General features: G+C 34.9%; 1 protein-coding gene across 1 annotated transcript in view; it reads left to right on the top strand.

Annotated features, from left to right (window-relative positions):
• The window catches only part of LOC140749805 (uncharacterized), a 90,145-nt gene that overhangs the window by 55,157 nt on the left and 8,904 nt on the right, over positions 1–26,084 (top strand). The window contains exons 3-7 of the mRNA XM_073082965.1: positions 18,168–18,379; positions 18,984–19,119; positions 20,861–20,994; positions 21,435–21,668; positions 24,377–24,548. Coding sequence (XP_072939066.1) covers positions 18,168–18,379; positions 18,984–19,119; positions 20,861–20,994; positions 21,435–21,668; positions 24,377–24,548 — 888 coding nt within the window. The remainder of the gene's footprint in view (positions 1–18,167; positions 18,380–18,983; positions 19,120–20,860; positions 20,995–21,434; positions 21,669–24,376; positions 24,549–26,084) is intronic.

Raw genomic sequence — 26,084 nt, 5'->3', positions numbered from 1 at the left:
TAGTCTTTGGTTTTGTCTTTGACTTTTAAAAATATTATATTGATTTTTTCTTGTTTTAAGAGTTCGAAAATAAAAATGGATTCAGCGACAGTTTGACATGTTTGTCTTCTTTTAATATTTTTTATAAATCCCCAACAACCAGTACCATTTATATCTAAAATGTAACTATATCTCATCTATTTGTACGATATTGGACATCGAATCTACGCTAACTTAAATTGACTAGAGGATTAGAATATACAGTACGTAAAAAGTTTTAGTATTTTAAAACGTTTCCGTGTTTCTAAGAGCACGGTAATCAGTCGCCATTTCTTATCACTTTAAAACATCCGTTGAACTTTGTCGGAGGACTCCAGTCGTCCTGTAAACTTCAGATCTACGGATTTACCTTACTTTACCAATTTATTTTAGAGGAGCTTGGTAAGGTTCCTTAATTGCTGGGAAAGACTCAAGTCTTAAATTAAGATCTGGTTCCACTATAAACATGATTTAGAGGTTTTCAATGACTTTTTCAAGGCTATTGGAGAAGACTAAATTTTCTTTAAGCTAATGACTTCCTTGCTTAAGCGTTACGTAAGGTTTTTGTGACGTGTATAATACGTAGTTTTCTCTAAAATGTATGATCATTTTATGCAATGAAAGCAACAAATGCACGCACCCCGGAAATTCGTAATCAACGGCAATATCTGTAACTGGACGTAGGACACGAATGTGACTATAGGACAGGAATGTGTTCATGAAGACTAATTTAGGACGTTATATATGTACCTTACCACTCTCTTCAAAACAACGCAACTTATTACCATAACGACCATGAATAAGAATGCAACCACATAGCAAACTTAAAAATATTGATACTTTAAACTTTAAAGATTCCAGCATTTTGTACTTTTGCCTACCCACGAATGCCCAAATAGTTATGTAACTTATAATTTCATAGATGACTAAATGACGAAGTATTCGGTGTTTTAATTTTTTTAAGAGGTTTTCCTAAATTAAATCCACAACAGCAAAATATGTTCCACCAAATACCCTGTCTGCAAACCACAGGCCAGTTTAGTGCACAAGCTCCAAATATTCATTAGTTCCACATTCCGACACTAAGATATGTTACGTTCATACGAGCTATGCAATGTGTAACTGCACGTCAAAACTCGAGTGTACAGATGGTAGTTCTGCCGAACAATTAACATGCATTGTTTGGAACTTGAAATGTTAGTTAAGAGAAACTTGGAGCAATATTCTGGGAATAGCCTAATGCATATAAATTTTGCATACTTATAAGTAAAGTTTTGTCAACATACTTTAATTTTTATACAATACATTATTTATTACCAATATTATTCTACGTTGTATCTAAAATTCTCATTGGTCCTTTTTATACTCGCCATTTTAATACTCGACACCATCTCAGATATTATAGTTATCTTGGTTACCGAAGTTTTTTATAAGATTAAAGTAGTGAACAAACACGCAGTCCATCTGATAGTAAGCCACTACCGCCGACGGAAATGTGTAGCCAACGCCATATAGAATAGGGCTCCTAACTGGAGCAGCTCTCGTATATATTGCTAATCCTGCGAACTAAGAAGGTCGCCTTATAATACGCCAGCACTCGTATTTTCATGACGCAAATATTTGGACTTGACTTTTGGCAAAACCCCTACTTGATTAGGTTGGCACCAAACATTTATAAACTTTTACCGCCATTTACCATAAGCTGAATGTCAAAAGTTAAAAATAGATATAAAATTTGAACGATCACTAGTGTAACAAATGTAGTCTAAAGCTTTGGACAGAGCGCGCTCATTGAGTTCATCTAGATAATGAATTTCTGCTACAAGGTTAGAATTCTAGCCTATTTCGAGTTGTTTGTGCGCGAACAACTGCTATTCTGTTTGTATATTTGCCTGTTTTGTATGTTGAAATTCTGTAAATTCCGCTTGTGATTTATATTCTAACATTTACACATTGTTATGGAATGGAACGAAGGCAACAGAAAGGTCATTTGACGTTGAGCAATAGCAGTCATCTATCAAAGTTTGTTTACTAGAAGTCCATAGAACATTGATCTTCGTCATAAGATATCTTGTTATAATTGTTGCGCTTTGATATTCTTGATAAGGTATATTTTGTCTCGAGAATATTTCTGAGTGCGCGTTGAGATACTTTTAAGATCTCTAATGAATGTATGACGCATGGCTCTCGACATTTCTTATCAACCCCAGATAATATTAAAGCCCTGCCTGAGTTTGATTACGATGCTCTGCCACCTGACAACATAGTTGAAACTCCTCGTGAAATAAATATGCCTCCCTTGCCATATCCCACAGACCACAGCAGCGCAAAGCTCGTTATAAGGCAGAACTAATTATGGTAGTGGTGCCTCTGAAGTCAAACCACAAAGAATTCACCTTTTTCCGGTATTTCTTCATACGAGCGGTCAAGAAGACGAAAGGATAACAAAGGGAAATACAGAACAATTAAGGTCACGAACCAGTTCTTAGGTAATTCAGTAAGTAGTTAGGCAAACAGAGTTCCTTGAAACCATGAAACCTCGGTAATCAATACGATTCACGATATCAAACTTCAAAGTTTAGCACTACAGCGCAATTGAAACTGGTTTAAACTGAACGGAAATAGAACTTGCGGAACTATGAACTTTGCTTTGATAACTATTAATATATTATTGAACCAAAATTAACACAATTTCTCACATGCTGCATATCTGTTAACTGTTAACTATTTTTAATATTCCTGCACTATTTCTATTCAACTTACGTTGTACGAAAATTTCATTTTTAATCGCGTACTCGTTATTTTAAAGTAATATCTCATTTGAATGCATGCTCACATGTGATAATGACGAATATGTATCACGGTCGTATTAGTGCGGCTACAATACAGAATATTTAGGGTTCGGTTCCAGGCTTATATTTGCGTCTGTATATTCTTAAAATTGACTGTGATATTGCTAATTTGGACACCAAATTATGGGATGGATTTTCAAAACATTTAATGAGTGTTATTTGTTGTCGTCGTCAAGCCATCATTGTCTCACTGGGCAAAGGTCTCCTCTCAAGGTGAAAGGTGTCCACAGCCGAATGTAATATTCTAAATGGTAATATTCACTCGCCTTAAAAACATTTTTAAACTCAGGCGTGTATGTTTCCTGTAACTTGAAAATCACTGATGCATGCTTAACCAAGGCTATCTCTGCCAATACAGGTACATAGATAATACTTGCAAATGTACATGGATCTACTCACACTAGTTTATCTGTTGTTAGTCAGAATAAAATTAAATACACATACATATATACGTTTAGCGTACACATTGAAACCACCTCTTCTTTGTATGAGACTCCCTGGAGCTACAACACGACGTTACAGTTCACGAGAAGAAAATTTCAGTTTCCATAATATTCACAGCATTTTGCTCAGTAATCAAATAATATGCACGTTAAAGTTTTCGCTCGAGTAGACATCCGGAATGGTCGGACGCGGAACAAGATGCAAATGAGAATAGTCAAAATGCTAATGCATTTGCATCCTGTTGACTATCCTACCTGCATAATTAAATTAGATTTTAACATTTTCTGTTCCTAATTTACCAGAAATACAATTTTCTCGACGAGGTATTTGAATGGAGGAATTATTTCCATTGTTCAAATATAAGACATGATCTTCCAGAATTGGAAGAAGTAGCAAATTATCATGCAGTTCACTTTATTGTAAGTTTTAGTGACAGTTCAACTTGTTATAGTTGCATTGGTACGAGTATCTCAAAATTAAGACCCGTAATATTACTACCAATTTTAATTATTTAGAAACTAGTTTATATACCTTTGGCAAATTGCTCTACACTTGACTCCTGTAGATATTCATCTCCTTTAGACATCATTTCTCCTTATGTTTATTTACTTAACCTCTCTTTTCAGCGATTTCATTTCAATTTCCTCTCTATTTTTTTTCTGTTTTTGTCCTTTTTTATCACTTCTGGTCCGCTGATATTTGCGTTAAATCAATTTTCTTTTGTATTCCTCAGTCCTGTCTCTCTTTGATACTCGTACTTGAACTTTTGTTTGTGTAATTTTACGGTTCCTGTTAGAAATCTTAGACATAAGACGGTAGATTGTGCCTTAGCAATACAAGTTCGTTTTCTGTATATTCAAGTTACATGTACAGTAAAGAGTTACTAAAAGTTACTGTTATTTTATTACTGTTACTTTACTAAAAGTATAACTGTTATTATAAATTGATAAATTGTATGACTTTTAAAATTTATAAGTTTAGATCACTAGGTTTGATTCATTTTTATTTCGGATTGGCATTGACCACCCCACGGCTATAAATGGATACCAAATTCTTTACTATGAAATAAGCTTTAAATTTTCACACTAAATTCCTAACGTTCAGATATTCATTCAAAAAGCTCTCTCATTAAAGCTCCAATCATACTACAAACAATGAAATACTTCTAGTTGACTATTCCAACTATTTTTAAACAGAAGCTTACTTAGGCAGCTATTCATTTTAACTATCTTTATTTAGTGTAACAGTTTCCAACATTTATCCACAAGACTGCAGAGATTTGGTCAACCATAAAAACGAACGGAGAGAGGGTACCGTAGATCGCTTGGCAGTGTGTGTTGAAAACCGCAGTAAGTGACTTCACAGAAGGAGGCTGCTGTCTATTTTCGGGATTTAATCTAAATTGACCTCCTTCAATATCCACGTTACATAAAAATCTTCATTAAAATCTTATATTTTTAATCTTCTACGTGGATATCATAGGAGTTCGCGGAAAAGTAAGAAACCATACAGAAAAGTAAGTAAGTATTCATAGAAGCATACAGAGGTTAGTGAATTCGCATCAGCCAACTCAAAATAAAACAGAAGTCCTATCACGCCACGGGATTTGTTCTTTTCATTTTACTTATTTTACACATGCTTAAAACTGAACTTGAATTTGTAGAAAACATTTAAAATTCACGACGTAGCATAGTTATGTAGTCAAAAGCGAACAATTCCAGCTTCAAGAGTAGACTACATTAGTCATAGCGAAAGTGGCGTGACTGAAATCGTGGGTGATTACGTTGATAACGATTAGCGGCAAAAATAGAACTGTGCTTTATACACGATGATTAGGAACACTGAACAAGGAAAAAGAAGTTAGCACCGAGTTCTAAAACAGCGCTCGTAACAACAATCTAATAAATTAACATAAAGTGAGTATTTCTGTATCTATAGTTAAAAGTTAAAACAGTTTTCGATCTTTTTGACTGTTTGCTTTTTTAAAGTTTTTTTTACTTACCAAATCAGAAGCCTCTGTTTTGTAAATGATTATTAGATCAAATATTTTTAAAATAGATGCTGACGAAACACTATATTTAAAATAATATAATAATGTATATAATTACATTTTTCTTGTTTTTGTTTAGGTTTATGGAAAGTATTCTACTATATTTTTAGGCCCGCTCATCCAAAAAATCACCAACACACGTCACTCACGTGCGTCACATTTAAACGACAGGATGTCGATAATATAAACGATATTTGACTTTAGTTTTCTATGAAAAGATTTTTCTTTAAAGAAATTAATTATTATTATTAATTAATATGTAATAGTATCTCAGTACGTATGTGTAATTATACATACGTACTGAGAGATATACTTTTCCGAGGCATTCCAGTTTAGCCACTTAGCATCAGTGGGCCACATGCTCGTCTGCTACTCCTATGCTAATACATCTCTCATTGTACACTCCATATGTATGTGTATCTGTTATCCCGTTAAAAATTTGGACTATTCTACTAACTAGCAACTAGGTACATTATCTAAATGAACCGTTGTAGATGATCTTTGAATTTCGACGAAGTAGTTTTCTTGTAACCAAGCAAAGTTTCACAAAACTCCCTCGTTACAGTTTAAAAACTCTTGCGCTGCAGGTACAGCTATACTACGTATTGTTTCAGGTCTAACTTAGTACATTTTTAAAGAATATTTTTTACTTTTTGATAGCTACATTTTTACTTTTGCGGTAAATAAAAACATTGCTATGAAACTTACATGCTTCTGAATTTTTCTTGATGTTGTGGCGAATGACAGTGCGAAGTCTACACATGAGATGCTTGGTGAATTATGACTTAAATCCTTCTCTTTCTCAGAAGCATCAGACAGTCAAAAAATTTTATTGTAAGCATGAAATAGTTTTTGATCTTTTTTATAGTCTTTCCTATCGTGCAAATTAGAAAATATTTATTTTTCTTAACTAAAACAAAACAATTGGCGACCCGCTTGGCGAGTGGTCACCATTCCGATCTGACGCGTAGAGGATTCCGAATTCGATCCTCGGTCAGACAGATATCTGAATGCTGAATTTAGATTACTATTCTGGGTCTGGGTGTTCGTGAATTCGTCTGTGTATGTGTACAAGTGTCTTTTTTAATTATTTTGAAAGTACTAGCATTCCCTTTTTATATAAATTTATACTCGTAGAATGTAGATTTATTCTGCCCCATGTAGTTCAAAGGTTCAACCCGTTTGTCCCATTAAATCAAAACTTTCATCCCTACCTATATCACAATATTGGTTTAGGGATTCTGTAATCAAGAGACAGCAAAGGCTCTAGGTATGCGTAGGTATAGGTTCGACATCATTCCTTTCTCCCCTTGTTTAGGGTGAAATTTTAATCAGCCCCTTTTTGTTTGGGATGACTTTGTTCCTGACACAGATTAATATCGCAAACGGAGAAGTATAAAATATTTATGTTGGGAAATATTTATTTTTTTGCTTACCCTCACAAAAATATTGTAGATTCCTTGAAAAAATTAATGTTTTGCAATTACAATTGTATTTCGAAAAAATGGCTATTAAAAAGAAATTTTTACTTTTTCTTTCTAAGGACCGGTTTTATTTTTAATGTGTTTATAATGAATGTCTCCGGCGGCGTCAGCGCTACATCTTTTTCTGTCTAACATAATAATAATAATGTTAAACGGTACTGTGTTCTGGTTTGAAGGGTGTGATAAGGGTGACATACTTGTACGAGACATTCCAGCTTAATTCTCAAGGGTATTGGTGCAGGTTAGTCTGTCAAAGTAGCATTGCGTCTGTTGCCAATTTGTCGTAAGACTCAATACTATGTGCAGTTTTAATAAAGTATGAAACTAACATACAGTTCACCTGATGGTAAGTGCTAAAGAAAGTAGTCCCAGAAAAGATTATTATAATCCATCCTAAGATCAATTACCGATTGCTTATTAACTAACTGCAGATATATCGCCCAATTTAAAAAAAAATACATAAAAATGTGTGACCCTCAACAACTCGTTAAAAAAACAAAGTGTTTTGTCACGCGTAAATTATGTTCAATTGAAATCCAGAATCACACTTATGTTCCACTTGTGCGGGGTGGTATTTTAATCAACGAAAGGCTTTGCAAAGGGATGCCTACTGATAATACCAGATAGATATCGCTTTTGCTGACAGAATAATAAATCGTGTGTATTTATAGACACCGTTGTATATCTTTATTGCGAATATATTTTTATAATTGACAGTGAAAACGAGTTGGAAAAAAACTTTTTTTACATGTCACTATCGTCAAAAAGATGTCTAGAAATAACCTTTTAAAAGGCCCATCTGAAGTATATTAGGATCCTTCAATGTAACTACGTTGCTCTACCAAAATAAGGTATTAAAAAGCTAAAGTGCTCTCTAAGCGTGGTAAAAGAAATTCATCATATTGAAATAAATTTAAGAGTAAACTTTGAACGCACCTATTTTAAAAAAAAATACGAACTATTAATTTTTTTTAATGTTTCTATAGAGACAGAACGATGTGAATTTTTATTGCTGTTTTAATTTTGTCAATGAAGCAGACATATCACGAGGCATCCCGAATTAGTACTCACTATTAATAATTCATCTGTACTTTACCTTCAAATACATATAATGCTTAATAATACATTTCTTATTACTTTCAAGTGACTTATTAACATAAGGTAGTGTATCTGTAATAATGTCTATAACAATGCCTAGCTACTAACAATATAATAAATCATTAGTAAATATATGTGGGTATTAAAATTAGTGATATATTTAGCTAAAGGACTTGATTTATGGGTCTGAGCTCCGCCCACGTAACCGACATCAAGGGTCATTAGTAGGATATTTCTAGAAACCTACAATACATAGTTAACAGGTATGTCCTACTTATTATCACGCAAGCAACCCTATTTTCGTTTTATGTTTCAAAACAATAATGTATTTTATACGTGGGGGTAATCATTTTTTATTATCTTTTAGTACGAGTGTAGCTTTGAAAGAAAGAAAGTAGGAAAGAAAACATTTACGAGTATTTGCTTCGTTGTTGTATTCTGGTTTGAAGGATGTGAAATTATGATGCGTTCTATCTTAGTCCTCAGAAGCAACAACTTACCTGTAATTGAGCTCAGAAAGAATAGTTATTAAGGTCCATGAGAGATATATAGGGAAGCAACAGATGGGTGTCGTCACACTAGGGATTGCGATTCTATGCGAAAAAGATCGATTCTTGAATCGATTCGAGTCGAAGTGTGATAAATCAATTCAAATCATCCTCGAAAAATCGATCTGTGATTTATTAAGGGGCGAGGCTAGCGAAAAAAGTCATCAGGACCAAACAATCACTGAACCACCTTTATGGTCTGAAAAATCGATTCTTTGATTAATCGATCTCAGATCCATCCCTATCACAGACAAAGAAAATCAGTTGTAAAATTTACTTTAAAATATCACAGTAAGTACGTACTTTATATCTAAAGGTACAAAAAAAGAATAAAACAATAAACTTATAAACGAAACTCTTATAAAAATGAACTCCGGATATTTTATACTAAAAGGCTAAAAGCTAATAAAATGTATACAAAGCAAGTCATTATTATGATTGGCGTGCGGAAAATCTGGGTAACTCGTCATTTCCGACGGTTTTTTTGGTAAATGGTTAAAAGTTTTCCGCTTAACTTGATTTTTTGCATAAATACTTCCGTTGTTTTATGTAAATAAATACCTACTTAATGATGAGATTCAGATGATCCGTTCTTCAAAAAATGAGGTAAATATATTACGATTATAAAAGAGTAAAGTCCTGCGGTTGGTGTATCAAATTTTTGGTACAAGGAAAGTTTCCCCCATCAGTCCACATTGGCACACCATGATGGAGTACTCCAAGCCTCCTGTAGTTGTAGACAGACTTGTTGTAGCGCCTGTACTTAGCAGTGCGACACCAAAAATCTAGCTATAGTCCAAGTTGCAAACAAATTGGTATAATATGGTATTATTCCTAAAAGGTTAGTGAAATCTGCAAAACCACACTTGACCAACATGGTAAGCCACAGCCGACAAAAGGACAGATTACGGTTCTCTAGCATCCACTATGCTAAAACTTTAATCACATAGGCTTCTGTGTCATTGCTCAACCATATTTACGACAAAACCCAGGGCTATTAATCTGAAAAGTTTCATAAAATTCATGGTATAGTGTCACGTGACACTGCTTATGCAAAAGATCTTAAGATTCATATTCCATTGAACTCTCTCATCGCTCAACTATAAATTGTTGGAAGTTTCTTAAAGTTCGCAAACTTGTACTTATATTTAAGGAATATTGCCGTGTTTCAGTAGCTGCGGAGGAAGTTTTGTTCGCGCACATAAATAATGTTTAGCCTTATTTAATGAAATTTATATTGCGCGAATTTTAACCGTGCTGGTCCAAATTTTGTGTAGCATCCGCTAAAGTGCTTAGTGACATGTAATGCAACATAATATTTATGTGGTAAATATTTTGCTTAACTCATTATGTAGCAAAGTAACATTTAACAGAAGCACCTGGTAATACTTAAAGTACTTAACTTTCAAAAATTTAAATCTCATTTTTAGTTTTGCTTTTTCTGCTTCAGAGTGGTATCGGTTTTTTGGTAGCAGGATGTTTCTGTGAAGTTAACGAATTCTTTCTTTAACAAGTTTTGCTTTTTGTTTTCGAGGGGGAAACCTGCAAAAGGTACCCGACGTGGGAGCAACACCGGGTTATGTGGGATTTTTACCGCACTAAAACCCCCCCCGGTGGCCGTCCTCAGCCTTTGGTGGAGAACTCCGGGATCTCCGATGGAACATAACCGGAGTCCCCCGAGCGCGATGCCCCGGTCGGGCTCTGCCCTGGGGGGAGCAGTTTACGATCCTCCCGCAAACCTGGTGTTTACGACGGTATGCGACCACACATGCCGCCATCCTTCCCGGGGTTGCTTGCCGGGTGGTTCGAGCTCCCACTCTTGCCGCCGGCAACCCCGGAAGCCCCCTTTTAGTCGCCTCTTACGACAGGCAGGGGATACCGTAGCCCTATTCTAGGGTCAGAACTACAGGGACAACACACAGCCTAGCATTAAGCATAAAACTTCAGATCACATTTTTTCTACAGAAGGCATCCGTTCAGCAACATAGTTTTACGATCTAACTCTAGGCGTGGAGTATTACGGAATAAAGTGTGAATAGATAAAACTTTAAATTCGCCTCATTAGAAATCACTATAAACATCTAACAAAAGCCTCGCCAATAAAAGATCGTTCGGAACGTCTATTTCAAAGAACACAAATGCTCAAAAGGAGGCACTTGTAATGCGGTTGGAAACGGATGCTCTGTCTAACGTTTGTTTGAGGGAACGATAGCCAGCGGCTAGTTCGAAAGATCTTTCTGCCATTCTTTATTTATTTAATGACCTGTAGAGAACGTTGACTTATAATCTCAATATTTGGAATTATAATGCATACAATTATGACCGAACTTTATCAAAATGTTACTTGACATAAACGATTTTTAAAGCTAAATTCTCAGATAAGATGTACAAAGCAATGTAACAACCAGAGATTCTTTTATTAGAATTAAGGAGTGGAGATGAAATCCTGTGAAAAATGGATCTTTTGTAGATAAAAATCATTATAAAAGTGCTGTTAACCATAGGTGACCTGTAGAACAGAACACGACAGAACTTTTAATCTCTTTATAGTAAAGAGGATAAATCAGAAAATGTTTCACAAATCAGAAATACCTCCTTAGACATTTTAACAAATGTAGAAATAGTTGCCAAGCATCCTAGTAAACTAGTTCCTGTCACTTGACGTGGTAAGGAAATCCGCCGCTCCACCGGTCTTTCCGGAGGAATTCATTGTCATCACTCATGCAGAAGGCACACCACCGGATGATGTCACCTTCTGTAAAGGCGTTCGGCCGGAGTTTACCGCGTCAACACACTAAAATACCTGTAGGTTGACTTATAAACGACATTTACATTCAAACAAATGCTACATTGAGTAAATATAAATATATTATACTAGTATCATGGAGTAATTGCTAAGTAAGTGGTTGGAAATGCCGTCAAAGTTATGGGATTCTGGGAAATTATAGGAAGTAGATGATATTTTTGAAATCACAAGCAGAAACTGAAATGCCATATTTATAAAGATTATTTATCACGTAGTATTGTAGTACCACGTATATAATAGTAGTTCACACTTCCTAGCAACTGTATTTTAATAAAAAGCAACAAACCTTCATTTATTATCCACAGCGTTGCCGGATGCTGTCATCTCTCTTCATGTGGCGGGCGTGTTAGTCCGGCCGCATTTACCCTCCATTCACACATTATAATGTTGATGTTATGTTGCATTTTGAACGTAATAGTGTTACAGTCGTATATTACGTTGAACGTTCTATGAATACTGATGAATTTGATAGAACTATGACAGATGATAAAACTCGTTAGAATGTGGTGGCACTACTGTGCCGTTTTCTACTTGAAGCGATATAATGCTAAACTACTTTCTAGCGTAGAAATGCATCTATCATCATTAGATAAAAGTACAGGTACAATGTAGACCAGGCGCTGCAGCAAAGTAAAAACATGAGAAAAAATCCCTTTCATTACTTCCGTTATGTAAAAAATGAACGAAATAGTAATTCTTAAACTGCAGACACCGAAAACGATGCCAAAAGAACCCGTAAAGTAGACGTTCAGCAAAGGTTAGCTTGTTTTCGTAGCGGAAGTAATTCTAGTCTTTTCACAAACACAGTCAGACATAGTCAGAACAGTGGCTGGCAAAACTCCAACACTGTGGCTGGAGAATTTTAGACTAACGAAGCTGAAGAAATCAAAGCGCTCGTGATCCAGCGCTGGTGAGTTATAACAACTGTTTTTGTAGCTCGGAAGGCAGATTGAGTAGTCGATTTGGATAAATAATAAATTAGTTTTACGCAAGTGAAGTATCTTGCGCCGCTTCTTCCAAAACGAATAACTTAGAGCTTAGTAGTTACTTATTTAGTATTGATGTTTCCAAAAATAATGAAAAATGTATCCGGAATAACAGGATTCATTGTTTTGAATGACATACTAAGCCTAGAATGTTATCGGAGGTCTTCGTTCGGGATCGATGTACAATTGTACAAGGCATTGAACTGTCAGATTGGTCTTTAACCCATATAGTCTAAGCTTATGTTCCGTCTCACTGTAGATTCATAGGTACTGAAGACCCATACCTTGCGGTAAGTCATTATTGACTTGCTATTAATCTAAATTCTTATTTTGATATGAATATTAAAGTTTGTCACGTAACATAATTTTCATTAAAATTTACAAATTGCATGTCCGTTATTTCAAAGCACGTATAAAATGGCTTAACATAAAAGTGAGTGATGTTTTTTAAATCGGGTTATTTTCATCGGGGTATTGTATTTCAAAAATCGGATTTTACTTAAAATCAGAAATAAAACTCGCGAAGTAGCTAAATCCTCCGCGAATTATTAGCTTGTTATCATTTCAGCAAAGCAGTCGGAACAGCAGTTGGCAAGCCTCCAACACTGAGTATGTGATTACCGGATTTCTTAATAGGAAGAAAGCGGGGGACGGATTTTTGTGACTAATGTTGCGTTAAAAGTTTGCTGATTCTAATATACTTATAATTTGGAGTCTACCGGCAACTTGTCAATATCTATGGCTATGGCGCTACACGTTTCTGAATCACGCCATGTCTTCTCAACATCTTACATATATACAAGCTCCGAACTGAAACCGTTGGAGCACATCCACTCCGGACAAAAGATCTCCCGTTGGTAAATATTACGTAAACCATATGAACAATAAACAAAATTTCATCAGTAAGTAAAGAGCTCTTGGTATCCAACTTACAAATCATGCAAAAACTCTTCATGTTTCGATTTTGTCGATATCACAACAAACCGTATTTTCTGCCTCAGCTATGTTCTAAATTAATGGATGTGGTAAGACAAATTTATAGGGTTCATTACACTCTCTACAAGCAATAACGTATCTGTGACTAACTTCACTTATGGATGATAAAATTAAATAAGTCGTGATCAGTCATTGTACATATGTTAACTGTATGTCAATTAGCGCATTTAGTATTAGAATCTGATTTCATCCTCAAATGGATAATGGATTTAATTAAAAACACTGTTGCTTTATACAAGCAAAGCTATTAGTAAGATTCACCTGTTACAGAATGGTAACAGAGATAAAAGGTAACTGGCAGCAGTCCAAACGGGCGTGAGATTACGAGACGCTAACGCTAACGCTTTTCAACAAAGTGTTAGTACGTTATTAATCTTGGAAGCGCTGCTATAAATCTAATGAACATGCAGACACATTGTTACAAACGAGAGCTCTAATTTGTTTGTACCTCGTCGACCGAGGTTCGCTCCTGAATACGATAAAATTTCGCCTTTCTAATACACAAAATGAATAATGATTGAAGTAAGATAAATTTTACGTTGTAATTTTGTAATTTAGACAGTAAATAAGTAATTTATTGTTACTCCTTCAACATTAAATTTATTTTTACTTTATATTCAAATGGTGAATTTAGATCATGGTTGAGTTTACAATTTGTCCCAAACGTTCAAAAAACTTTTTTACAAAAGAAAATGTAACATGTACTGATAAGAAACTATGTTTCGTCGTATTTCTAACATTAACAGTTAAATATCTTTGAAAAATAAAGTAAAGGCACTGAATAACTGACTTTAATAATAAGTTAAAAACACTAATGCTTTGAATGTTTCCATAAACACACATTCCATAGCTTTCAACGCATATTTGAATACACCTGTACAGTGTATCCAAATTGGCTATACATATGTATTTTCAAAGAATGTGTGATAAAGCAAATAATGTAAATTCTTCAACGACAGAGAATAAACTGCAATTTTCCAGACGTCGCGTTGTTCAGATAGATAAGAGGGTCATTATAGAGGAATGGAGGGCTACGGAGATTGAGACGGAAATACAGCCTCACTCGAAGGCTGCATTGGAGTCGGATGAAACTTTAACAGGGAATATTGAAAAGTCTTTTATTATAAACCCACAAACATTTGGACGTGATTTTGTCGTGGGATTCAATATTCGATCTTTCTATTCGAATACAGGTTGAGGTTTTTATAATAGACCGGGGGAGTAGATTTAGCCATCTAAACCTACTCCCCCGGTGTATAAAAAACTAGTTAGATAGGTATCTGTAGTTTTTTTGGCTGAATTTGACACTGCTCCAAAAAAATAAAACCAGAAGTGATAGATAAGTTACTTCTTCAAAATAATCATACTTTGAGAATTCAAGGCTCTTTTCTTACATTGCATTAGTCAGAACGATGACTAGCAAATTTAGGTTTCAAGATAAAGGTGGCTTTGTCTGTCAAAAACACTTACCCTATCTTAATAAATATCGTGGGAACATTGAGAAACCTACGTTCTAGGATAATTAATCACACACTGGAATTATATTTTATAAACTATAAATATAATAAGATAGAGTAAAGAATATGACATCTAATGTAAATAATATGTAACCTGCATATTGCTGGGAAGTAATAAAAAGCCTTATGTAGATTTTCATACCTAGGTATTTTTATACGATTCATGTTTGGCCTCGATCAAATTTCAGTTCTTTTTTAAGTTACTGTGAACGATATGTAAAATTTTCATGTTTCTAAAATCTGATTACTTGATGAAAAGATTTTTCACTTTGTTTCTACTATTTATTTCTATTATTCTGAGGACATATCTCTATTTAATTTGGTATTGATAGCACCCTAGGTATCAAAAATAGTACATATATCTATCGTTGAAGTGTCAGTAGTTCCATGTAATTTTACTTATTATGTACAGTATACCTTGGAATGACACTCTGTGATGTTAAACTAATTAATGATAGAACTTTGAAATTACTTTGACATGAAGTATTTTGAGGTTTGTAGAGTAATATCATTCATGAGATATTCACTGTCAACGTATTTCCACACTTCTATTTCACTTGTTGGATTCAGCACAATATTGTTTATCATTTGTATGGTATATTATTAAATATTCACGTAACGATTATGTTTTACTTAAATTATAATAAAAACCTATCATAATAATTAAGTTCGTATTCATATTGCGTTTGTTCTGGCGAAACCATATTACGTTGTGATTACGACCGTTCCTTGTTCGAACCGTCCTTGAGTGTATGATTATTGGTGTTAGATATTACGGCCAATTTACTGTATGACGTCATCCTTACGCTTTCGTCGGTGCAATAAGTTTGCTTATTCATATTGCATTCATTTGCATATTGCATTTTCATAGATGCAATTTTTAGATTTAAAAAGTGCAAACATATCTCCTGTATGGCTGCATAGATAACATTATCATTTACATATTTAAGTATAAAATTAATGATTTTCTACTATTAAAATCAGTCATTTTCTAAACCATGTTACATATATCAATTAATTTTCAGGTGGCTATAATAACGGCATTAGCTCGGCTTATCGCCTCCTGTCGTTAAACTGACCTCCAATAAAGCCTGTATTGTATGTTATCCATTCCAATTACTGGTTGATCGGGTAATCAATGTATTTCAATATGTAGGAGCAAATTAACGTGTCTACGTCATGCCCTTCAGGTCAACCATTCATACAAGTTTATGCGAAGGAAAGTGAAAAATAGATTTATTTTTAGAAATTCTATTATAATAATAATCATCATAGTGATAAGCATAAACTACAATACATTGCAAAAATGCTTTGAAATTTTGTGAGTATTCGATTTTGAAAATTGTCCATTCTGCTACTAACTGATTCACTGATTCCTCAAAATTATTAGGCACTTCCCGAGGGACTACAAACTCAACTTTGATGATGATGGAAGTAGGTTTTTGAAAGAAATATAAATCAAAAAAAACTAAACATTGCACATTTTATCTCGAATCCCTTAGGAAGCCGTTACATTTCAATACGACCTTGGCCCTTATTCACATACATGTTTTTGCTAAAATTATTACTATTTCCTATTTATAAGTGACCAAAGAAAGAACTAATCGTAAAATCAATTTTAATTTATTTTACTCTAGGAGGAGGATGTAGAATCTTTCAGATGGGTAAAGGAGATAAATTTCCGTACACACCATACGCTCAGATATATTCATTCTACCTATATACACAAACTCATCTCCTTATCTCAGGGTAGGCTCAGGTCGTTTCGCTTCCGTGAAACGCTTGAGCATGGGAGCTCTGTTATTAAATTGTTGCAACGTTATGGAAACATAACATAGCCAATCTTTGCGTGACAATACTGGTTAGTTATTCGATTAAGATCACATCATCATCAACTCAGTTCTGTCCCACTGCTGGGCACGGGTCTCCTCTCATAATGAGAAGGATTGAGCCATAGTCCACCGCACTGGCCAAGTGCGTATTGGTAGACTTTACATACATTTGAGTTTTTTTTCTTTTATATGTCTCTCAGGTATGCAGGTTTCCTCACGATGTTTTCCTTCACTGTTTAGCAAGTGACAATTAATTTCTAATACGCACATAACTGAAAAATCAAAGGTGCCTGGATTTGAACCTCGGACCCCTTTTTCGAGAGACCGAGTTTCTTAATCACTAGGCTATCACTGCGATTAAGATCTATTACGCTGAAAATAATATTACTAATATACTTAATATTACTATTTCTTCTTTAAATTTAAGAGTTTATAAACATAGATGATGTTTGCCTTTAGACTCTAGTTACTTAGTTTGTCAAGATCGGGTGAAAAGGTAGCAGTTTCACTTGATAGGTACGGGGAAGTATCCCTATCACGTCTGTTTCTAACACCAAGCTGTTCTTACGTTTTGGAGGTGGAAATGCCAGTTGACTTACATATGTGGCGACCTTAGTCCTCAGGAATGGCATGGCATCGATAGAAAATCGGTTTTGGTTACGTAGTAACTATTTATTAATCTGTGGTTTTAGGCAGAACCCGTGAACTACATGAAATACAGATAGACTGCAAGCTCGTATGTTACTTCGACCTTAGTCAACTTAGACTGAGCTTGGTTTTATACTTTATTAATAAAGTAATTTACTTTGCTTTACACAAGCACATTTGACTATAAAAAAATAACAGATAAATCTGGATTTATCTAAATAATTTAGAATTCTATTCTGAGTCGGGATACATGTTTTTATTGGTGTCCATACCATCCAATCCGCTGGGGATTCTACCGAGGCTATGGATGCAGAGAACGTTACTGTGGCCTAACTTAATATTTATAATTAGTTTCTGACCGGGTCTTTGTACGTTAGTTAAACTAACTTTGTAAACTTGTCTTTACAAAGTAAGTTTACAAAGTTGTACATTCCTCCTAGCCATAGAGTACCTACCATTATCACAGGAAGGAAAAAGGTTGCAATAGTATTTTACAAAAAGCTTTCGTTATAGGATCAAAAACATTGATATAATTGTGTCAACTGTATATATCGATGGTACAATTCATAGCATTAGTAGTTTAGATAGAGAACTATTGATATCGACAGAATTCCAACATAAGATAACTTTAACACTTAAAATTCTATATTCAACCGCCACAGTTTATTTAAATATCTAAAATAATAAAACTACGCTAACCACACGCTACTGCTCGGCCTACAACAGATAACTTTTCATCCTAAATAATCAAGGAAATAGCGAAGTTATAGGCAACAAAAACTCACAAACCAGCGTAATCTTACCCTTCTAGAAATAACCTAAATTCAGCAGACTTCTCAGGAATATTCGATAGATGTTGACCTGGTATTAAGTTTCCTTTATTTCCAGGTCACACGCAAGCCACAGACGTGGACGTGCGGCTGACTGCGCCAAGCTGGGTGGCCCGCGGGGGCTCCGCCACGTTGCGCTGCCTGCACCAGGTGCCACCGCAGCTCCTGTACAAGGTGGAGTTCCTGAGGACAGGGGCGAAGCTCCTCCAGTATGTTCGGGAAAGGGTGCCGCCGTACACCAATTATACGTTTCATGGCGGGAAGCTTAATGTAAGTTTTGGTAAACTTTATGGTATTTAAATTGGATGAAAGAATTGAGGAAAAATCCAGGAACTAATCGTTTGAAAAAATTATATGATCGCAAACTGGAATTTATTCATAATTTACGAATAAATAATTATAATATTGGAAATATGATACATTTTATTCTGCATTATTTATATCATGAATTATTTCTTCAGCCAAAAGCAAATGATGCTATAAATACCTTCCATAAATTCTCGCGCTACACTGTCATCTTCCAAATCAGTGAGTTTTCTAAAGTAATCCTCCGGAATAGGAATAGGATATATTCGGAAGGGACCGAAATAAGATTCCTTTTTAACGCTGGCAGAACATAACACGTATGCTTTCTTATGGTGATTTTCTTCACCAAATTTACGACATCAATGAATATTTTTTATACAACTTAAAAAAATATAGATTGGTCTCTTGAACTCGAAACTCCAGAACTTTAAAATTTAGGCAATATACAATAATTATAACAACACAAGATTTTTGATCTGTGTATCAAAAGTACTACGAATAGTAATATAATCCTATTTTAATTAAGCAGTCATATGTACACATGCATTTAATTTCCATTTTGTTACAGATGTCCCAGGTGACTGAGAACTCCATTACGATAGATAATCTTGACCCGACGGCGTCCGGCTTATACTGGTGCGAGGTGTCTCTGGAGACGCCCATCTTTACAGCCGCCTCGCCGCCCCACCAGCTGACTGTTGTGTGTAAGTTATATTGCAATACTCTTATTCACACAAACTGCAGCCACACAGCAGTGACAAAATGTCAGCAAGGTTACTTTCTTTAAATTTATGCGGATGGTGAAAAACGAAACTATAATAAAAATGCTCATGGGAGTGTATATTCCGGTTCTGGTCACAGGTTTTCTCCCAGAATGAGAAGGATTAGGCCATAGTCCACCGCGCTGGCCAAGTGTGTATTGTTACACTTCACATACCTTTTTTTTTTAATAAATCTTTTAGGCATCCAGGTTGCCTCACGATTTTTGCTTTGCCGTTTTTAGCAAGTGATAATTCATTTGTAATACGCTAAAATTCGAAAAATCTGACAAAAAATTTAATAACATTATTGGATCTTAAAAATCAATTTCACTAGCCTGGAATCCATCGACTTAAACATGTACCGAGGCAGTTTGATTTTTATCAAAATCGACCTAGTACCTTTCTTCCACTAATCCTTATAAGTAGTAGATTTCGCTATCAAATTACACTTGAAAAATTCGCTCTGTATATCGCCCATGCCCAAAACGATTTCAAGGCTTGTACAAATTACGTAGGTCACAGTTGCAGCCGTCAAATTTAATACTTTTTCATTAACGCACCGAATACTGTGGTTACGTTCATGTTGCATGTAATTCTCACTCCACTTAACAGTTTACACTCGTCCATTGTTTTAAACAGGCCATGGTCGTGTTTTACCGGACTGTACCAAATAATTATTCTCCATTTTACAGTTTTGTAGATATTTTAATGTGCATCTCATTTCCATGTTGTTTTGATACGTCAAAACGCTGCACGTAGAACTCATTTTATCGAAGCTAGCTCAAATTTATTCTCGTAAACGCAAAGTAAAGTATGTTATAAAGATTCTTGGGTTATTATAGTTCACAGTAATAACATTGTGAAGCACTAGCAATGCTGAAAACATTTCCTGTAGATAAAAATAAGTAAGATTTCTTTGAAAGTAATATTGCTCACGGTTCACCGTAACAACCTCTATACACCCACCCGACCTTGTTTAACTTTGTAGATCGATTTATAACATATTTTTTGAAGTTTTAGAAATATATTCTTTAAGAGTGCTAACGTATTATTTAGACAAAACTTAAATAACTCTTACCGTAAAGAAATAAATAGTTGGTCCATTGTTGCAACCAAAGTTGCAACTTTTCAATTCAGTTTCCACAAAGCAGTAATGGTGCTATTAGTATTTTGTAACATCTTTGTCTAACTCGTTATTAAATTAGTTGGCTTAGCGTAACCGATTCAAACTGCCAATGTAATAGGCAATAATTATGTAGGAGCTGAGTCTGAAAATTGAATTGAATACTAGCCAATTGAAGCTGAATTTGGGAATTAACATGTGGATAATTGTTTGATATTGGTCCATTGTTTGAATTTGTTGAGGATAATTTGAGCCTTCGTAATTCGACCACGATTGTACCTATTTCAGTTATGTAGCAACATTCATGCTATTTTCGAAGCAAAACATAGATACAACTTTATAAATGGTTTAATCGACACCTTAACTTGTTCAAACTTCTAGCAACGTTTAACTTTCTGGGTAGCAACTCATTATTGTTCTGGGTCAATGTTCCCAACATTTGAGTTCCGAGACCATATTGGATCGTAGATGCTTCGCTGGATGTCGTCGTTTCTTGATTATTCATTAGCCTACAGTTACTTATTTCTACTAAATTAGGCGTATCCTTCTTTGTTCGGACAGATTCCCAAAAACACCCGCCGATCATAACGTTCGGCAAACCGGACGTGGTGGTGGGTGGGCTACTCCGAGCTAACTGCACCAGCGCACCGGCTGCACCCGCACCTAAGCTTACTTGGTACATCGACAACGAAAAGGTATCATTCAATTCACTATATTGAAGTAAATACAGACTTTGTAGAAACTGTGCCAATGTCAATGTTCTAATCTTAAGGTTGCATTAGAATTATTTTATATCCTGCCTGAGGAGATACCACCGCTACACCTATACATTTTTATCCTAAAGGAGTTCTTGAATGGAAAGTTGTGAATGACGGCTAACTTAAAGATACATAGGGTCATGTAAGTGCTCCGGAGTGACAATGCATCTATTATCGGCTTCAGGTAGAACAGCTATTTTATATGGAGTTGGTATCAAATGTCTAAAGGTGGAAGTGATTACCGACCACCTCACTTTCAGATCCACAAGTAGGTACATGTTAGCCAAAATAGGTGAAGCTTAGCTCAGTAGACCCTTCACAGTTAGCCATAAGTTAGTTTTTCTTCATAGCATAGTTCAATTCATTCTTTATTCCAGGTTCCCGATGAATCTGTAAGATACTTCTCATACCGCGTGTCAAGCTCAACCCGCACTAAGGGTGGAGGCGGCTACCGGCACAGGAAACACCAGCATCGGTACATAGCGCCGGAGTTTAACTACACGGCCAAGTACTGGGCCTTAGTCAGCGAGACGACTACGCCTGGACCGGTGAATAGCAGCAAACATAGCAAATGCACGTTGAAGGAAGGACCAAGCGATGAAGTCGCCAAGGTATTATAAGGTTATATATTTAGGTTAGGTTTATTGAATCACTATAGAAATCTAAATATATATAACTCAAAGGTGACTGACTGACATAGTGATCTATCAACGCACAGCCCAAACCACTACACGAATCGGGCTGAAATTTGGCATGCAGGTAGATGTTATGACGTAGGCATCCGCTAAGAAAGGATTTTGATCAATTCTACCCCCAAGGGGATAAAATATTAATTCGTAACGCGAGCGAAGTCGCGGAAAAAAGCTCGTTGTCTCATCTATCTTTAATAGGAAAAATATCTGTACTTACCGTCAGATGGACAACACGATTCTTCAATTTAAGAAAAACAAAAGAAAGTTATCTCCTAGACACTATCTAAATTACCTAATAGGTATATTACTTTTACTCCACATACAAGATCCAGTGAAGGTTTCCCTATCAACAGCTTTTGTGACCGCTTGCGTGATAGCATCCGGTTTGCGTAGGCTTACAGCGGTCAGGTCAACGATATCATGCAAATATCCGGCTTCACTAACCGAACGTAACAGCGCGTTATCTATGTAGTTACATCTATATAGCGATATGACATGATCTTCAGACCAAAGGCCTGTAACCGATAAACCGCTATGACTTGAAATGGATTTGGCGAGTACCTATAACCGCAACGGCCTGATACTGAGTTCTATATCGCTGATTCTATGTATATGCACACTTTGATGTTGTTCCTAAATAAATATTTGATTATAAAAAGATAACAAAATATAACGCCCTTCTAATTTTTTTTCACTTAGTAACAATTTTCGAGCTGATATTTTATGGTCTAAAGCTGTAATAAAGACAGGTACATAAAGACTACAATTTTCGTATTCTGAAATTCTGCGTTTGCAATTAATTTCAGGTATTTTTAAGTTCTATTTCCAAGGCCATTCAATACGAGGCGTTTAATACAGCGCTAGCTTTAATCGAGTCCATTCTAGTCTAATTGATTTACTTAAATAAATTCCATTATACAAAAAGTATTAATATTATTTTTAGGAATACTAAAATCTAGGCTTAGAAATTCTTCGTGTAGGTAATATGTATTTAGATAGTGATAACCTTCAGTGAAACCTTTAATTAAATTGTCTTTAACCGGTCCCAAACGATTAACTTTTTAGTCGAAAATCTCCATTGTGCGCCACTTTGCCAGACGAAGCTAGAATAAAACCACGTCTATGTTCAGGCTTAATGGATCCCCAAAAAGCTCCCGTCGCTCTCCTTGTACCGCAGTGTCGTATCTCTTGAGCGTTTGACGTCTTTACCCACAAAATTATTTTATCTATAATCAAATTTCTTGTATATAATTGTTTATTAATAACATACTTGTCTGGTACGAAAACTGCTAAAATTAATTAGTAATAACATTTATAGTCATACAAATTTAATTCGTCTGTTTAAATTATACTTAGGATAAATATATCCTTTCTTATAAGATTGAAGTGGGTTAGAAAGACTGAAAGAAATAACTTTATTACGTAATGCATTGTACACACACATAACAACGACAAATTATCTTAATTATTTACAAAATAGTGGGATTTAGGTAAATAGTAAACTTAAGATACATAAAATGGCAAGACAAAGAAATAAAAAAATAGAATAGTTAAATAAATACGTATACGTATATCCCTATGCTTGTATGTATACATTGCATACAGAAAGGCATTCACTCAGCATTAATGCCATGGTTTTTACCTGATAAGTTGTGACTATAGAGCTATAGTGTATAGAATAGGTGTTATACGTTGTGTATCATAGACGTGTTGCCAGTCCCATATAGACTAAGATGGTTGCGTCATACTTAAGTCAGCTAGTATACAAATCTCACCACACAAACGTAAGGACTCTTTACGCTAGAAATATGTGTGACGATGGTACTTCCTCGATCGAATAATGTTGGTTCTACCGCTTATTTTTCTATGGCAATTGGCATAATATATAATAAAACTGCATACCACTTATATGTTCTTGCTTAAAATATTTTACGAGTACAGTTTTTCTTAGTCTCATTGCTCTCCAAATAACTTAGCTGAATTAAAAGCACTTATACCATCCGCTGCTTCAGAGCTATTACCTGCTCCTTTGCACGCCATGCTGATTAAAGTTTCTTTCACAAGTGCTTAAGGAAATTGCTGACATATGTTTAAAAAAGTTTACGATGGAGTAAAAGCGAATATAAAATTCCGTACCTACACGCAAAGTGGTTAGTTTTACTTCCTTATAGTTGGAGTTGTTATCCATATTTGAGCATTTTTGAGTTTGGAAAGGCTATAAATTTGAAGTTCAATATAAATTGATTTTGAATTAAGCGATTCAATTATATTCACGATCATTTATCTTAAATCTATGGGAATTTAAATCACGAGGAGTAAACCTGATGTCCCAAAGGGACAACGATCACGCATATTACATACTCAGTGACGTGGTGTAGTGGTTACCATATTATGATGTTACGTAAAGGGTGAAGGTGGTTTCTGCTTTGGGTCAGGGTAAATGTATGTAGGGCCCACTGCATTACTACTGTTACTACTTTTAAAGTATCGTGATATAGCGGATAAGTTTTTAGTTCGACCAAGCTTGGAGATTTTTCTTTGAGTTTAGATGTTATTTTTTACCGACTAGTGCAACGAATGCATGTAATATGTTGTCATTAATAGATAATATTTTTTTGTCAATAAAGATTCGAGAGAGACCAAGATTGCCACCCGTGATACCCATTTCTCTCTGGGTGTCGATAGCTGAACTCCGTACTCCAGCCCATGGCCGCCTGCAGCTCACCTGCACCTCAACTATCCCGGACGAAGTGGGCCCTGGAGAACGGTTTGCTGATATGAAGAAACAGACTGTTACAGGTATGGTAACCACGAGCAGTTGTTTTTCCGCAAGTATAATAAATCTCTTGTGTGAATATTCCGTTACTTCTTCATAATTATTTTGCATGTTATACTGACTTATGTCAAATCTGTATGTGTGTCTGTTTGGTCCTACCAAAAACATGGCCACAAATAGAAAATTCTATAAAAGTAAATGACCTGCTCTTTCTTTATAAAATAACATGATTGTCATACAAATGAAATTTGGATAATGCGGATCATGGAAAAGGTAAAACCCAATGACATTTTATACTTATAGACAGGTTATACCCGTACTAACTTGACCGAAAACTTGAGCGAAACTCCATTGATAGCACACATGCACGTTTTTTATTTTACTTACCTTTCACTACTTAGACAAATGTTCTCTAAGGGACAGAGCTATTAGAACAATGTGATAAAAAAAGACAACTAGTGTTTGACATTGCGTTTAAAGTATACGCCAACGTAAATATTGACCATGGAATATAGTGACCAATGATTACTTCAGTCAAAACGGGACATCGATTTTTTTATGTCAACTACTTTTTATTTGAAAAAATATGGTTTAAAAAACTAAAAACACGTTATTATGATAAAATCAACTAAAAAGTAGAAAATAATTTTCAATCTAGGGATTATTTAAGAAACAGTAAATAGTATAATTGAGGAAAAAGTGTGGGGCGCTTTTCGAAAACTGATAAATGGAGCACCCCATGCTTTTTTCACAATTTTACTATTTATTGTTATTTAATTAGAAGTTACTTAATTAAACGTTACTAATAATTCAAGATGGCGGAAATTTGCTTTTAAAACATTGTTATTTTAAATTTATGGATTTTAATATTTAGTTATCATTACTGTTATTTGGGAAAACGGACCAATTTTGTGTCCCGAGGTTCTTTTCGGAGACAACGGGACGAAGCATCGAAAAAAGGGACTGTACCGTTCAAAACAGGACATATGGTCACTTATCCATTGATCCGCATGCTTGTCAAAGACAAAGAAATAATGAATAAGAAGGTAAAAAATATACAAAACTGTTGATATGTTTTAGTGCGCCGTTTACGTGGAAATTTTATAGTACATTTTAACTAAATAATTTATTATATAAATATATAATTTAAAAGTCTGATGCAAAATATGTAGATTTTATGGTTTATTCTATTTTATCTTTAAATAATGTATCTATACAGATCGATTGGTTTAAAATAGACAATTTAAAAATATAATCAATTTTTTATTCAAAATAGGTTCTTTATTCTTTTTTAATGTAATTGCATCTACCACCACTTCACAAGGTGTTTCGATATGGAGAAGAAGCGAAAAATTTCTGGCTATACAAAGATTGTTTATCAAGTTCATAGATATACTACTAATAAAGACGTAGATAGGTTACTAACAAAACAATCGGCGCTTGTTAGTGGCACTCATCGGGAGAAATACACACTACTTTATAAATATTATATTTAAACAACACACTAATAAATAGTCAAGAGGAGCAAGTAGGACGGCATGTTCGCCTCTTAATGTGCG

The sequence above is a fragment of the Epargyreus clarus genome, unplaced genomic scaffold (genome assembly GCF_041222505.1).
Source record: "Epargyreus clarus isolate Ecla_fem2 unplaced genomic scaffold, WU_Ecla_fem_2.2 ptg000018l, whole genome shotgun sequence".
NCBI classification, from domain to species: domain Eukaryota; kingdom Metazoa; phylum Arthropoda; class Insecta; order Lepidoptera; family Hesperiidae; genus Epargyreus; species Epargyreus clarus.
The sequence above is the reverse complement of the archived record's forward strand: the minus strand, read 5'-3'. Positions and strand labels throughout refer to the sequence as shown.